The 17,812-nt window shown below is 37.8% G+C and overlaps 1 protein-coding gene across 9 annotated transcripts in view; it reads left to right on the top strand.

The window, feature by feature from the left end:
* Nucleotides 1–17,812, top strand: part of LOC113607157 (testis-expressed protein 12) — a 52,302-nt gene that overhangs the window by 15,758 nt on the left and 18,732 nt on the right. For all 9 annotated transcript variants that reach the window (XM_027082298.1, XM_027082294.1, XM_027082295.1 and 6 more), the window contains 3 exons: nt 12,275–12,486; nt 12,675–12,790; nt 14,200–14,302. In XM_027082298.1, coding sequence (XP_026938099.1) covers nt 12,275–12,486; nt 12,675–12,790; nt 14,200–14,302 — 431 coding nt within the window. The remainder of the gene's footprint in view (nt 1–12,274; nt 12,487–12,674; nt 12,791–14,199; nt 14,303–17,812) is intronic.

Below are 17,812 nucleotides of genomic sequence, written 5' to 3'. Positions count from 1 at the left end.
TTTTTTTTCAGAGCCAGCAGTAGGCATTTATAGCAAGAACAAGGTCTTGCCTGCCTCTTGTGAGAAGTACAGGTATCTTCAAGTTGAAGAGAAAACAAATTGAGGCTTAGTTTAGTGGTTTGGCTCCCAACTTAGATTTACTTATTTATTTTCATGGGAGACTTTTCTTTTTTATTTCTAAAAGGCATCATCAGTTATTTTTGTTATCATAATATACAACTTTCTCTTTTGTGGACCCCTAAGTCTCATTCATATCTTTCATGTCTTTTCAATAGAATTCACTTGCAAACATTTTGGGAGGCATTTCTTTAACTTTTTATTTTATATTGGAAAGTAGTTGATTAACAACGTTGTGATAGTGATAGTTTCAGGTGTACAGCAAAGTGATTCAGTTATACGTATACATGTATCTATTCTTTTTCAAATTCTTTTCCCATTTAGGTTGTTGCATGATATTGAGGATAGTTCCCTGTGTTACACAGTAAGTCCTTGTTGGTTATCCATTTTAAATATAGCAGTGTGTACGTGTCAATCCCAAACTCCCTAACTGCCCCTCTTGCCCACCCTTCCCCCCTGGTAACTATAAGTTCGTTCTCTAAGTCTGTGAGTCTCTTTCTGTTTTCTCAAAAAGTTCATTTGTTTTTAGATTCCGCGTATAAGTGATATCATACAATGTTTCTCTTTCTCTGTCTGACTTACTTCACTCAGTATGACAATCTCTAGGTCTGTCCACGTTGCTGCAAATGGCATTATTTCATTCTTTTTAATGGATGAATACTATCCCATTGTATGTATGTACCACCTCTTCTCTATCCATTCCTCTGTCGATGGACATTTAGGTTGCCTCCATATCTTGGCTATTGTAAACAGTGCTGCAATGAACATTGGAGTGCATGTATCCTTTTGGACCATGTTTTTCTCCAGATATATGCCCAGGAGTGGTATTGCAAGATCAAATGGTAGCTCTATTTTTAGTTTTTTAAGGAGCCTCCATACTGTTCTCCATAGTGGCTGTACCAATTTATATTCCCACCAACAGTGTAGGAGGTTTCCCTTTTCTCTATATCCTCTCCAGCATTTATTGTTTGTAGTCGTTTTTTTTTTGTTTTTTTTTTTTTTTTTTTTTTTTTTTTTCCTTCCCTCCCCCCCCGCTCCCGCCTCTCCCGCTGCGGAGCACAGGCTCCAGACGCACAGGCTCAGCGGCATGGCTCACGGGCCCAGCCGCTCCGCGGCATGTGGGATCTTCCCGGACCAGGGCACGAACCCGTGTCCCCTGCATCGGCAGGCGGACTCTCAACCACTGCGCCACCAGGGAAGCCTTGTTTGTAGTCTTTTTGATGATAGCCATTTTGACTGGTGTGAGGTGATATCTCAGTGTAGTTTTTATTTGCATTTCTCTAATAATTAGTGATGTTGAACATCTTTTCATGTGCCTTTTGGCCATCTATATGTCTTCTTTGGAGAAAAGTCTATTTAGGTCTTCTGCACATTTTTTGACTGTGTTATTTGTTTTGATGATATAAGCTGCATGAGCTGTTTGTAAATTTTGGAGACTAATCCCTTGTTGAGCACATCATTTGCAAATATTTTCTCCCAATCTGTGGGTTGTCCTTTTGTTTTGTTTATGGTTTCCTTTGCTGTGCAAAAACGTTTGAGTTTAATTAGGTCCTATTTGTTTATTTTTGTTTTTATTTCTATTACTCTGGGAGATGGATCGAAAAAAAATATTGTTGTGATTTATGTCAGAGAGTGTTCTGCCTGTGTTTTCCTCTAAGAGTTTTATAGTGTCCGGTCTCGCATTTGCGTCTTTAATCCATTTTGAGCTTATTTTTGTGTATGGTGTTAAAGAATGTTCTAATTTCATTTTTTTACATATAGCTGTCCAGTTTTCCCAGCGCCATTTGTTGAAGAGACTGTCTTTCCAGCATTGTATAGTCTTGCCTCCTTTGTTGTAGATTAATTGACCATAGGTGAGTGGATTTATTTCTGGGCTTTCTATCCTGTTCCATTGATCTATATTTCTATTTTTGTGCCAGTACTGTACTGTTTTGATGACTATAGCTTTGCAGTATAGTCTGAAGCCAGGAAGCCTGATTTCTCCAGCTCCATTTTTCTTTCTCAAGATTGCTTTGGCTATTCTGGGTGTTTTGTGTCTCCATACAAATTTTAAGATTTTTTGTTCTAGTTCTGTGAAAAATGCTATTGGTAATTTGATAGGGATTGCATTGAATCTGTAGATTGCCTTGAGTAGTATAGTCATTTTCACAGTATTGATTCTTCTAATCCAAGAACATGGTATATCTTTCCATCTGTTTGTGTCATCTTTGATTTCTTTCATCAGCATCTTACAGTTTTCAGAGTACAGGTCTTTTGCCTCCTTAGGTAGACTTATATCTAGGTATTTTATTCTTTTTGATGCAGTGGTAAATGGGATTGTTTCCTTAATTTCTCTTTCTGGTCTTTTGTTGTTAGTGTATAGAAATGCAAGAGATTTCTGTGTATTAATTTTATAATCTGCAACTTTACCAAATTCGTTGATGAGCTCTAGTATTTTTCTGGTGACATCTTTAGGATTTTCTATGTATAGTATCATGTCATCTGCAAACAGTGACAGTTTAACTTCTTCTTTTGCAATTTGGATTCCTTTTATTTCTTTTTCTTCTCTGATTGCCGTGGCTAGCACTTCCAAAACTATGTTGAATAAAAGTGGCGAGAGTGGACATCGTTGTCTTGTTCCTGATATTAGAGGAAATGCCTTCAGCTTTTCACCATTGAGTATGATGTTAGCTGTAGGTTTTTTGTATATGGCCATTATTATGTTGAGATATGTTCCCTCTATGCCCACTTTGTGAAGAGTTTTTATCATAAATGGGTGCTGAATTTTGTCAAAAGCTTTTTCTGAATCTATTGAAATGATCATATGGTTTTTATTCTTCAGTTTGTTGATGTGGAGTATCATATTGACTGATTTGTGTATACTGAAAAATCCTTGCATCCTTGGGATAAATCCCACTTGATCATGGTGTATGATCCTTTTAATGTGTTGTTGGATTCTGTTTGCTAGTATTTTGTTGAGGATTTTTGCGTCTTATGTTCATCAGTGATATCTTTGTCTGTTTTGTGGTATCTTTGTCTGGTTTTGGTATCAGGGTGATGGTAGACTCATAGAATGAGTTTGGGAGCTCTCCTCCCTCTGAAATTTTTTGGAAGAGTTTCAGAAAGATAGGTGTTAGCTCTTCTCTAAATGTTTGGTAGAACTTCTGAAGCCATCAGGCCTCGACTTTTGTTTGTTGGGAGTTTTTAAATCACAATTTCAACTTCAGTGCTTGTAATTGGCCTGTTCATATTTTCTGTTTCTTCCTGGTTCAGTCTTGGGATAATGTACCTTTCTAAGAATTCGTCAATTTCTTCCAGGTTGTCCATTTATTGGTATACAGTTGTTTGTAGTAGTTTCTTATGATCCTTTGTATTTCTGTGGTGTCAGTTGTTAACTTTTCCTTTTCCATTTCTAATTTTATTGATTTGAGTCCCCTCGCTTTTTTCTTGATGAGTCTGGCTAAAGGTTTATCAATTTTGTTCATCTTTTCAAAGTACCAGCTTTTAATTTCATTGATCTTTGCTATTGTTCTCTTCATTTTTATTTCATTTATTTCTGCTCTGATCTTTATGATTTCTTTCCTTCTACGAACTTAGGTTTTGTTTGTTCTTCTTTCTCTAGTTCCTTTAGATGTAAGTTTAGGTTGTTTATCTGGGATTTTTCTTGTTTCTTGAGGTAAGATTGTATTGCTATAAACTTCCCTCTTAGTACTGCAGGATTGGTTGGAGCATTTAATTCATTTACATTTAAAAAAAATTTTATTTAGTTTTGGCTGTGTTGGGTCTTCGTTGTTGTGTGTGGGCTTTCTCTGTTTGCGGTGAGTGGGGGCTACTCTTTTTGTGGTGCGCGGGCTTCTCATTGCAGTGGCTTCTCTTGTTGCGGAGCATGGGCTGTGGCCTTGCGGGCTTCAGTAGTTGCAGCACATGGGCTCAGTAGTTGTGGCACACAGGCCCTAGAGCGAACGGGCTTCAGTAGTTGTGGTGCACAGACTCAGTAGTTGTGGCTCGTGGGCTGTAGAGCGCAGGCTCAGTAGTTGTGGTGCATGGGATTAGTTGCTCTGCGGCATGTGGGATCTTCCCAGACCAGGGCTTGAACCCACATCCCCTTCATTGTCAGGTGGATTCTTAACCACTGTGCCACCAGGGAAGCCCCTTAATTCATTTACATTTAAGGTAATTATTGATATGTATGTTCCTATTGCCATTTTCTTAATTGTTTTAGGTTTGTTTTGTAAGTCTTTTTCTTCTCTTCCTCTTTTGTTCTCTTCTTTTGTGGTTTGATGACCATCTTTAGTGTTGTGTTTGGGTTGCTTTTTCTTTTGTGTGTGTCTATCTATTGTAGTTTTTGGGCTTGCTGTTCCCATGAGGTTTTGATATAGCAGTCTATATGTGTACAAGGTTATTTTAAGTTTCTGGTCTCTGCCCCGACTAGAGGAGTTCCTTTAGCATTTGTTGCAAAGCTGGTCTGGTGGTGCTGAATTCTCTTGGCTAATGGCGGCCTCCAGGAGGGTTCACACCAATGAGTACTTCCCAGAACTGCTGCTGCCAGTGTCTTTGTCCCCACAGTGAGCCACAGCTGTCCCCTGCCTCTGCAAGAGACCCTCCAATACTAGTAGGTAGTCTGGCCCAGTCTCTTATGGGGTCACTGCTTTTTCCCCTGGGTCCTGGTGAGCAGAAGACTTTGTGTGTGCCCTCCAAGAGTGGAGTTTCTATTTCCCCCATTCCTGTGGAAGTCCTGCAATCAAATCCCGCTGGCCTTCAAAGCTGGTCTTTCTGTGGACTCCTCCTCCTATTGCTGGACCCCCAGGCTGGGAAGCCCAACGCAGGGCTCAGAACCTTCACTCAATGGGAGAATGTCTGTGGTATAATTGCTTTTCAGTCTGTGGGTTGCCCATCCAGTGGGTATGGGATTTGATTCTATTGCGATTGCACCCCTCCTACCATCTCACTGTGGCCTCTACTTTGTCTTTGGATGTAGGGTATCCTTTCTGTAGGTTCCAGTGTTTTTCCGTTGATGGTTGCTCAGCCGTTGTGATTCCAGTGCTCTTGCAAGAAGGGGTGAATGCATGTCCCTCTACTCTGCTATCTTTGAGATCCCAAATTAGATTTAAAGGGAGAGGTAGAGACCTGAAGTCAATGTGACTCTTAACCTGTGGACAAGAATAGCCCCACATGGTTGTGAATCTCTGATCTCTTTGTTAGATGCCACTCAAAAGATCAACATGCAGACATAGTAGTGACATGACAAAGACCTTTCTTTAATTAAAAACTTTTATCAATGATTGCATTGAAGGCATGCTTATCAGTTTTTAAAATCACATGACTCTGGGCACAGTAGTAAATATCCTCAGGATTTAACCATCTACCACTCTTCTGGAATGACTTCAGGATCCATGATGAAGATACTCCAGCCTTGTAATTCCTTGACCATCCCCACTGCAATGATTTTTCCCCCTCTGTGCCACTTCACTAAGGGCACGTACTGAGGCCACATCCTGCATCTTATTCCACAGAATTGCCCTACCCCTGAAATCCTGAACTCTGAAACTCCACTCGGTGCTCAAAGCCCCAATTTCCACACTCCTCCGTTCCCATGAAACTTATTTTCAATCGCATCAAGTTCTCTTCTCCTTACTCTTCTCCATCTTCTCAGTTTATCAGCTTTCATTTAGTTTCTTCTCCCAGGTGCAGATTCCACGATCAATCCCTTCAAATACACTCTCATCACCATCCTCACTTCCTTTGCCTTCGCGATCTCTGCCTCTCCTCTGACCAGCTCTGGTCCTACATTAGCTTATTTCTGGTTTCCTCCACTCAGGGCCCAGGCCTGCTGAGCACTTCTAGAGGAAACACAGAACCTTGCGGGTTGATTCAATTACAAAATTACGATTTCCAGCCCCAGCTGAGTCCTTGGTGCTGCCAGGAAATCTTTAGCTCTTTCCAGCTTCCCACAGGGTCCCTTTCCTGAAGCCTGCGTCACTCTCCCTGTCCCTTTCACTCTCAACAGATAGACCTGCCTACTTTGTAATGGATAGAGGGGCAATTGGATTTGAGCTCCTTCAGCTGCCGTCTTCCCCACCTCCCCGTCTCCCCACAGAGGTACCTATTCCTGCCTCTCATCATCATCAGGGGAAGTGGCCCTCTTCCCTCCTCATTCATGTTCCTCCCCTTGTATCTGTTTCTGCTTCACTAACCCCTCATCTCAGCCTGCAAATGTCCTCTCATCCTAAAAAACCCTCATTCCTTCCCACCTTCCTCTCCAGCAAATACCCTCTCTCCTCCTCTCACCATTTCTGTTTTCCTCCTTCCTGAGGTCTTCTCAGTTCACTGCCATCTGACTTTTCACCCCACCGTGCATGCTATCAGTTCTCAAAAAGGTCACCAAAGCCTCTTAAATGTAAATGAAATGGGTTTTCCAGTCCTCAGCCTGACTTTTCTATAGCATTTGACCTTTTTGACCACCCGTCCTAACATTCTCTGGTCCTGGATTCCCACATAACACTTTCTCTTGATTCTTCTTCTGTCTCTCTGATTGCATGTTCTAAAATAATTTTTTTTGCTGCTCACTTCACTGCCCCTTTGATGTTGATATACCCCAGCCTCTGACTTGAGCATTCCCTCCTTTTCTCTCATTGTATGCTTTCTTTGCTATAGTAGAGATAATACATTCTTTAGAGTAAGATGGGGTGGGTTCAGATTTCATTTTCACCACTTGTCAGCACTGTGATCTTGAGCAAGGTTTTCCACATGAAAAATGGGGCTAATAAAATCGATTTTAATGACTGGATATGATGATTAAAGGAGATAATGCATACAAAGAGCATCATTCAGTGGCTGACAGGGATGGGCACTCAGTGCATTTTCATTCTCTTCTTTCCCTCAGTGCCCTCTCTCTCCACTCCCTTTCTTGCCAAATAACTTCTTATGGTTCACCTTACTTTTGTGGGTGTTGTAGATCCCAGGTTTTGGAGTCAGCCCTGGGTTGAGATCCTTGTTCTGCCACTTACCTGTCCTGTGACCCTGGGCTTGTTGTTGCTCTGAACTGTGGTTTCCACATCTGTAATATGGTAATAGTAGTTCCACATCTCTAATCAATGTGAAGAGGGGGATAAATATTTATATATTTGACCCTTGAACAACATGGGGGTTAGGGGCGCCAGCCCGCTGCATAGTGGGAAAACTGTATAACTTATAGTCAGGCCTTTATACCCATGGTTGCTTCACATCTGTGGTTCTGCATCAACCAACTGCAGATCATGTAGTACCACAGTATTTACTACTGAAAAAATCTGTGTATAAGTGGACCCATGCAGTTCAAAGTCATGTTGTTCAAGGGTCAACTCTATACACACACACACTATATATATATATATATATATATATATATATATATATATATGTATGTATGAAAAGATGTGGTGAAGTGCCTAGCACAGTACCTGGCATGCAGTAAGTGTTCAGTAGATGGTGGTATTATCCTGCTTGCACCTATGGTTATGTCTGTCACACAGAGATACTCTCAAATATCTCTCTCCCACCCCACACCCATCTCTTGTGCTCTAGACCTGTATTTTCCCAACTGGCTGTGCAACATCTCTACCCTGATGGTTTGCAAACGGCTCAGACTCTTGTTCAAAACTGAACTGTTTGCTTTTCCCCAATGCTTGCTCTTCATGTATTCTCTGTCTCGGTTAAAGCATCACCATCCATTCAGGTGTGACTTTTTGGACTCTCTCTTTTTGTCACTGCCTACCTCCTGTCAGTCATCTCTGACTTATTTCTGCTATTTGTTCCTTTCTAACTGTACTGCTTCAGTTTAGTCTCTTATCTTTTCTCACTTGTATTATTGCCTGAATGCTCCTCTTTCTGTCCCATATTCTACTCTGTGTCCAGAGTGACCTTCTTAAGATACGAGTCTCACAGTTTCACTTTCCTGTTCCAAAACTTCATGCTTTCCTGTTGAAGTTTAAGCCTTAAATTTAAGTGCTGGTAGGTCTTGTGCTGACCTGTTTCTCCATCATCATCGCCCGCCACTGACGGCTCTTGTCTACACACTAATTTGTTTACTAGCTATTCCTCCAAGATACCATATGCCTTCAGGCTCTGCCTTTTTTTTTTAAATTATTACCTCTCACTAGGATACCCTTCTACTCTTCTCCAGTTGGCGAACATCCTTAAAGGACCAGCCAAATGTCTTCTCTCCTCTTGATCTTTCCCTGATAACCTCATCCTTCCATCCTGTTGCTCCTGTGCATAGATAACGTTTTTTAACACTTCTCCATTGTTGCAGTAATCATTTTGTATTATAGTTATTTACATGCCTGTAATTGCTGGGCTTGGACAATGCCTGGCAGATAGTAGGGACTCAAAAAATGTTGGTTGATTTGAATAAATGAATGCATAGAATGACAGGGTAGTCTAGAAGGATCTTGTGAGGTGGAATCTAACAAGTTAAAATTTATTAAAGGTAAATACGGATCAAGAAAACAAGTTATGGGCTTCCCTGGTGGCGCAGTGGTTGAGAGTCCGCCTGCTGATGCAGGGGACACGGGTTCGTGCCCCGGTCTGGGAAGATCCCACATGCCGTGGAGCGGCTGGGCTCATGAGCCATGGCCGCTGAGCCTGCGCTCTGCAACGGGAGAGGCCACAGCAGTGAGAGGCCCGCGTACCGCAAAAAAAAAAAAAAGAAAACCAGTTATTACAAGAATGAAGATGGAAGAGATTGGTTTAACAGCAGAATGTGTTAAAAATTAGGGGTTTTGCTTGACAGCTCAGTGCAAGTCAGCAATTTGAGGTGGTAACAAATAAAAACAAGAAAGAAAGAAAAGAATATGAAATATCTTAAATGAGGAAGCTGAATGTCTGAGTTTATACACAGAGTATTGTGTTTGGCTCTACGTATCATGATTTTATTGGGATTTAGACCAGAATAACAATAATTATTGAAACTATTTTGTTTTTAATGTTTTTTGATAAAAATTACCAAAATAGAGTGAGAAACCACTAGCTAACGTTATCAAGGAAAAAGGGAGAAAGCAATGACAATGAAGGAATTCCCTGGCGGTCCAGTGGTTAGGACTCTGCACTTCCATTGCAGGGGACACGGGTTCGATCCCTGGTCAGGGAATAAGATCCCACAAGCTGCATGGTGTGGCCAAAAAAAAAAAAAAAAAAAGAAAAATAGAAAAGAAGAAAAGAAAAGAAAAGAAGAAAAGAGAGAAATGACAATGAAAAAGAAGCCATTGAAATAGATAAAAAATTATAGAAGATTTTGTTGGCCTTTATGCAAATATATTTGAAAACCTCAAGGAAATGGATAATTCCCTGAGGAAATGCAGATTACCAAAATTGATAGAGGTAGAAAGTTTAAACAGACCAATTTCTGTTGAAGAAAACAAGAAACTTATTGTGAAATTGCTTCTTAAAAAAAACAGTAGGCCCAGATTATTTCACAGGGAAATTCTACCAAACCTTCAAATATCAGATAGTTTCAGTGCTCTATAGATTATTTTAAAGGATTGAAAATGAAGGGAAGTTTCCCACTTCTTTTTATGAAGCAAGTATAATATTGATATCTATACATGATAAAGTTATTACAAAAAAGAAGACAATTATTCATATTATTTATGAATATCCATAAAAAAGTACAAAATATATAGTACTAATATAATACTAATAAATATTTTCTTAACAAACAGAATCCAACACTACATTAAACATATAATTCACTATAATTCAGTAGGATTAATTCCAAGAATGCAAGATAGGTTCATTATTTGGAAATCCATTACTGTCATATACCATATTAATAGATCTCAAGAAAAATAATCATAATCATAGTCATAATCATAATCTTCTCCATAAATGCTAATAAAATGTTGGTCAAAATTCAACATCCATTCCTCATAAAAATACTCAAGATAGTAGGACTTGAGGGATACTTTCTTAACACGATTTTGTACATATATATATATGTATACACATCCATACCTATTTATATATGTATTTTATATATACATATATTTATATATGTGAGTATATGTGTGTGTATATATATACATGTATACGTATATATACACGTATATATCTACACACAGGTATAAATTAATATATTTTCATTTTAGTCCTAAAACCAGTAATATTAATTGGGGAACATTACAAGTTTTTTTCTAAAGCAGAAACAAGGAAAGAATGGCTACTATCTTCACTTCTATTTAACCAGATGTAGCCAATACAATTAGACTAAAGAAATTAATTAGAGGCACACGGATTAATAAAGTAAACCTGGAAAGCCGCAGAGAATTAATGACAAAATAACACAAACAGATAAAAGGTGAGGTAACAGGATGTAAAATTAACATTACTGAAATCACTAGCTTTCATATACACAAATAATAACCAGTTAGGGGGCATAATGGTAGGAAAAAACCTCATTTAAAATAGCAACAAAGAAGAGTAAATGCTCAGAAATGAGTTTAACAAGAAATGTGCAAACTTTCAAACACTCCTAAAAGACACAATTAACTAGAAAGATCCTCTGTTCTTGAATAGGCTGGATGATTCAACATCACAGACATGTCAGTTCTCCCTAAGTTAATTTTTAAATTTAATACAATCTTAATAAAAATTCCAGTTTTTAAAGGAAGTTAGACAAATGAATACTAAAGTTCATGCGGAAAAATAAATATGCAAGAATAGTCAAGAAAACACTAAAAAAGAAAATTCTCAGCGAGGGGTGGGGACTAGCCCTGTCAGATGTTAAAATATACTATAAAGACTGTATAATTAAAACATTGTGATATTGATGCATGAATGGACAAATAGACAAGTGATACAGAATAAAAAGCCCAGAAATGGACCCAAGAACTTACGGAAATTGAGTTTATAAACTCAATAAAATTGAGGGAGAAGGCAGATTAAACATCCTCTCATATCAAAAATGATAAAATTATAAAGATATCATCTCAAATCACTGCATAAAGAGGGCCTTAAAAAAAAAACACCTTTATTTCCTGCAGTTAAAAAGAAATTGTGGTAAAAAACACAACTCAACCATATTTAAATGTACAGGTTAGTGTTGTGAAACAGATCTTCAGAACTTTTTCATCTTGAGAAACTGAAACTCTATACCCATTAAACAATAGCTCTCCATTTCCCCCTCCCCTGAGCCCCTGGTAACCACCATTCTACTTTCTGTTTCTGTGAATTTGACTACTTTAGATATCTCATGTAAGTGCTATCATATAGTATTTGTCTTTTGTGACTGGCTTATTTCATTTAGATGGTGTCCTTAAGGTTTATCCATGTTATAGCATGTGACAGAATTTCTTTCCTTTTTAAGGCTGTATAATATTCCATTGTATGTTAAATTTTGTTTATCCCATTTTTCAGTTGATGGACGCTTGGGTTGTTTCCACCTTTTGGTTACTGTAAATAATGCTGCTGTAAGATGGGTGTACAAATAGCTCTTTGAATCCCTGCTTTCAAGACCGTAGCCTTTTAAGACAAGCTTTTAAGAGAAGACCAAGCCTTTTAGTTGTTATTCATGCTGAAGACATTAAGCATTCAATCTGTCAAGCATATGAGAGAAAAGACTAAATAATATTAAACCCTTTTAAAAGCAAAGCACAAACTTTTCCTTACAGTGTTTTGATGTTCCATCATTTAGATACATCATTTCTATAGTGTAATTATATGGATGAAAATGATCATCCAGTAAGGATAGTCATCTTACTTGCTTACTTTAGCATAGTTATGATAAATTTGAAAAAATTTTAAATAAATAGAAAATGTAATATGTATAAGATATGAAGATAACTATCTCTAAAAGTTTTGGAATCCATTTTAATTTGAGAAATGTCAAGCATTCCATATGATGATATCTTGGCTATAGGTTAAAGACAGAATTATCTTAGGCGTCACCAGCTTAGGGTTTTTCTTTAGCCCTCTGCTGTGTGAGCTTTTTGAGAAGGGGTAAGGGTCAAGAGAATGTAAGTTGCTCTTTCATTGCTGTACTCCAGGATATACTCAAAAGCTATCAACCCTTAATTTCAAGTTCTTTGAGCAGGTTCTGCTGGGAAGCCATCCCATTTCCTTATTTCTGTATTTGAAATCTCTCATTTTGACCCCATGTTTATCTTCTTAATATTTATTTTTCTATTTTTGCTCCTGTTTAAAGGTACAATCACTGGTTTGATGGAATGGCTTTACTTCACCAGTTCAAGATGGAGAAGGGCACAGTGACATACAGGAGCAAGTTTCTACAGAGTGATACATATAAGGCCAACAGTGTTCATGATCGAATTGTGATCTCAGAATTTGGCACATTGGCTCTCCCTGATCCATGCAAGAATGTTTTTGAACGTTTCATGTCAAAATTTGAACTGCCTGGTAAGCAGCCTTTAATATGCTCAGAATTTGCAGGGGATAGTGATGATTCTTTAAATTATTATGATATATGTCAAGCTATATAAATATGAATATTGAAATATATATTTTTTTGATATGAGAGGATGTTTAAACTGCTTTCTCCCTTGAGAAAGCTGTGGTGTTTAAATAACTCTGGGGTTTGATTTCAGCAATTACTGACAACACCAATGTCAACTATGTGCAGTACAAGGGTGATTACTACGTTAGTACGGAAACCAACTTCATGAATAAAGTGGACATTGAAACCCTGGAAAAAACAGAAAAGGTAAAATATAGGTTAAAAACGAATATAATAAACCCTAAAATTTTTCTCCATTCCAAATACTTTGTAGAGTAGCTAATATCTGAAGAAAAAATTGGATCCTTAAACAAAATCAAAGTTACCCACTGATCCACGTCATTGTGTACCCCCTGTCCTGGTTAGAAGGGCCTGTGGGGTTGGGGTTTTCCTTAAAGATAGTTCTAGACTTCTTCTTCCTTAGTCCTAATGTCTGAAGGCTAGGGCGAAGGAGAAATAGAGTAGTACAGACTTATTTTTTAAAATATTTTTTAACATATTTATTGGAGTATAATTTTTTTACAATGTTGTTTTAGTTTCTGCTGTATAACACAGTGAATCAGCTATATGCATACGTATATATATCCCCATATCCCCTCCCTCTTGCATCTCCCTCCCACCCTCCCTATCCCACCCCTCTAGGTGGTTGCAAAGCACCAAGCTGATCTCCCTGTGCTATGTGGCTGCTTCCCACTAGCTACCTATTTTACATTTGGTAGTGTATATATGTCCATCCCACTCTCTCACTTCGTCTCAGCTTATCCTTCCCCCTCCCCGTGTCCTCAAGTCCATTCTCTACATCTGTGTCTTTATTCCTGTCCTGCCTCTAGGTTCATTAGAACCTTTTTTTTTTTTTTTTTAGATTCCTTATATATGTGTTAGCATACGGTATTTGTTTTTCTCTTTCTGACTTACTTCACTCTGTATGACAGACTCTATGTCCATCTACCTCGCCAGAAATAACTCAGTTTCGTTTCTTTTTATAGCTGAGTAATATTCCATTGTATATATGTGCCACATCTTCTTTATCCATTCATCTCTTGATCCATTAGGTTGCTATCATATGACCCAGCAATCCCACTACTGGACATATACCCTGAGAAAACCATAATTCAAAAAGAGTTGTGTGCCACAATGTTTATTGCAGCACTATTTACAATAGCCAGACTTATTTTTGCCAATTCATTTTTTGCCCAGCTACAGGTAGAACTGGACTGGAGATTATCTAGACCCATACTGCCTTCACGTTACACATTAATTAAAGATAAAATAAAACTTTGGGCCAGAATTTTAATTTTAATTCTTATTCTTTTGATCTTTCCTGTGATCTTGTGATCTTGGGCAAAATAAAAAATTCGTACTGGATAATCATTTTTGTCCATTTTTTGTTGGTGGTGGTGGTAGAGTTTTTGTTTGGTTTTGTTGTTCTTTGGTCTTAGTTTCTTTTTCTTTAGTAGGAAAAATAATTTTGATTTCTCAGAGGTGAGACATTAGGACTTAAACTGTAGTTTTTATATCTTATTTTAAAAATATTTGACACATCCCTACTGTCTACGCGTCTAAATAGAGATCTTCCCATGTAACATTTAAGTCTCTGTATGGTCTTAAATTTGCAGGTAGACTGGAGCAAATTTATTGCTGTGAATGGAGCAACTGCACATCCTCATTATGACAAAGATGGAACAGCATACAACATGGGGAACTCCTATGGGCAACATGGTAAAGTTGGGATGGGGGTCTTTTAAAAAATAATTGGGAGTTAACTATCTTCCCACAGTTCCATTATGGCCAAGATGTTAACATATATGTCACTTCATTTGAAAGGTTCAGAAAGAAATCTCCGAAGTAGCATTACTGAACTTAAAATATATAATTTATAATTAAGTTCTGTTGTCTTTTTGCACATATGCTTGGAAGCTGATTTTCTATTTGATCTTTTCAGCATGACTCACATTTTTATGTTCCATTATGCTTTTTGGCTCACAAGCATTGTAGGGATGAGTAATGTATTTCTCAAACTTGAATTTTTAGGAAGTACCATATTGTAAGTATAAGAAATTTAGAATGCTACAGCAATGAGATATAGAGAAGGTATACTGTATATTACATAGGAAGGAATTTATTATTACCATGGGAGTAAAACACTACAAAGTAAGTTAAGGTTAAAGTTTGGTTGCATTCACAACCATTTACATCACATCTCTTTCCTGGTCATCCATATACTTCCCCAGCTGCCTATTATTCTGTTACAGAAAGTTCTAATGGCTAATAACGATAACCAGCATTTATTGAGTGCCTAGTATGTGCTGGTGTTAACTGTATTTTCCATATATTTTCTCATTTAATCTTTATGAAAGTCTCTGAGAAAGGTACTATTATTTTTATTTTTTTAAAATTGAAGTATAGTTGATTTACAATGTTGTGTTAGTTTCTGGTATACGGCAAAGTGATTCAGTTACATATATATGTATATATATATTCTTTTCCTTTATGGTTTATTACAAGATATCGAACATAGTTCCCTGTGTTATACAGTACAACCTTGTTGTTTATTTTATATATAGTAGTTTGTATCTGCTAATCCCAAACTCCTAATTTATTCCCCACCGCTTTCCCCTTTGGCAACCATAAGTTTGTTCGTTTGTACCATGTTTTAGATTCCACATATAAATGATATTGTATGATATTTGTCTTTCTCTGTCTGTCTTACTTCACTTAGTATGATAATCTGTATGTCTATCCATGGCATTAAGAAAGGCTGTTATTACCCCCATTTTATAGACAAGGGCAGTGAACCTTGAGAAGATTTAAGATGCTTGCTTAGGCAAGCTTCGGGTGTCTAGTCTGAATAACACACAAAAACTTGCTACTAGTCACTCCATTAGATCATCTTAATTATTTGTCACTGACTACAGAGGATTCTCTCAGGGCATGCACATTCATTATCCTGTACCCAAGCACACATCTCTCTCTGTTTGAAAAGGAATGTGTAAGTGTAAGCATTAGAAGTTTCTGACTATCTTAGCTGTTATTCTGTCATCTATAACCTACGAATCTTTTTCTTTTTTCTTTTTTCTTTTTTTTTTTTTTTTTGTGGTACGCGGGCTTCTCACTGTTGTGGCCTCTCCCGTTGCGGAGCACAGGCTCGGGATGCACAGGCTCAGTGGCCATGGCTCACGGGCCCAGCTGCTTCGCGGCAGGTGGGATCTTCCCGGACCGGGGCACGAACCCGTATCCCTTGCATCAGCAGGTGGACTCTCAACCACTGCGCCACCAGGGAAGCCCTACTACGAATCTTTTGTATGGGTTAACTTTTGAATAGGTTAATATATACCTTTGGTAAGTAATTGACTTTGTGGGTTGTTCATCTCTACCTCTCCATATTTACATGTATGAGTGTATATGAAAATGAATACTGCAGGTTTGCTTTTTACCAGCTCAAGAAGAGATAGGGTACCCTGGAAACTTCATCACTCAGCCCTCTCTCTTCTTTGTTACCTGACCTCGGGTTGGGATGTATTCTTCAAAGCTGTTATAGGAGACAGCAAACATCTTTTTAGGTAAAATCTTTCAGCAAATGGGTAAACTGACTCAGCAGTATTTTGTCCATGCATCTTTTTTGATCATAAAAAATTTATTTCTTAATAAATTAACTCTAATACCCAAGTAGATAACTTTGTAACTAGTTCATAATATGAGAAATACTGTTTAACCATTCTTAATTATTTTTCTAAAATAGTCATTAGATCAGTGATTCTCAGCCTTTAGAGCACCTAAAAACCATCTGGAATGCTTCCTAGCAATGTAGATCACTGGGCTTCATCTTCAGAGATTCTGGTTCACTAGACCTGAAAAAGGGTTAAGAATCTGCATTGTAACTACACTTTCACTCCTTATCTTGGTACATTTTAACAAGATCTCCAGGTGATTTTGGTGCAAGTGGCCCATGAATCTTTGAGAAACCTTGCCACCAATCATCAGAGGCTGTGCTTGTTATTTTGCCTCAATTTGATGTTTATACAAAGTCCTGAAGAATCTCCCAGAGTTAGGCTCACAGTATTGGGCAGGTCATTCCTCTAGGCATTCAGTTCTCTGCTGGGTGTTTCCTGGGTGTCTGTCTGCTTTGCTCATGCCTTCAAGACTTGAAGTTAGGACAGTTCATTAACTAGCAGTGTTCAAATTTAGTGAATTGAGTAATTGTCACTTAATCCAATTGCTGAGACAGAAATTTTTTCTCTTGATCTTCTAATCTCAACTAAAACTGGATTTACTTCTTTCTTACTTGATTATTTGGTTCAGTGATGAATTTTTAAACTGGAACGCAAATGTACATGTAGCTGCAGGGAGCTCTACTAGATAGTATGCATTTGGGGGAAATTTAGTGATTTTCTTTGTAAATAAAGTGCTTGCTAATAATTTCTACCTTTCCAGGTATTTTAAAAAGGCTTTTTAAAATTAAAAAAAATCCTCCAAACATTAATCCAGCTAGTTTTAAGTACTAATTTAAAATACATAAACAGTTAGATAGTAGTATGGTACTCTTGGAACTCTAGAGTTTGTCTTTCATTTCTTTTATAACTCATCACTGTATAAAGCACGGTGTTTTATTTATAATTGGTTCTCAAAACATATAATGTCCTAACCTAGACCTCCCCATCAGTTAGTTGCTTACTCAGTGATTTTACTAAGATGTCTGATAGATGTTACAAAATTAATTTTTTTAAAATCAAACTCTTGATCTTTCCCCCTAAACTTTCTCTGCTTAAAATGTTCCCTATGTCAGTTGATGGTAACTCTGTCCTTCCACTTGCTTAAGATGATAACTTTGGAATCATTTTTTATACCTCTCTCACATCCACATCTAATGGGTCAAAAAGTAATTTCAATAATGCCTTCAAAATATATCAAAAATCCGACTACCTCGTATCACCTCCATTGCCACCACTCTGGTTTAGGCCACCATTCTTTCTCATTTGAATTATTGTAGTAGCTTCTTAACTAGCCTCCTTACTTCTCGCCTTGCCCCACTTCAGTTTATTCTTAGCATATCAGCCAGTTATCCTTTTAACCCACCCCACCTCATCTAGAATTTTCTCTTTACTTACTATGGATAGGGCCACGCTGGCCTCATTGCTCTTATTTGAACACTCCAAACTTATTCTTGGCTGAGAATCTTTGCATCTGATCTTCTCTCTACCTGAAATGTGTTTCTCCCAGATATCCTCAAGG

This window comes from Aethalodelphis obliquidens, unplaced genomic scaffold (genome assembly GCF_003676395.1).
Source record: "Aethalodelphis obliquidens isolate GAN/ISIS:26980383/991018 unplaced genomic scaffold, ASM367639v1 scaffold46, whole genome shotgun sequence".
Taxonomy (NCBI): domain Eukaryota; kingdom Metazoa; phylum Chordata; class Mammalia; order Artiodactyla; family Delphinidae; genus Aethalodelphis; species Aethalodelphis obliquidens.
This window is presented reverse-complemented; position numbering and strand designations above follow the sequence as displayed.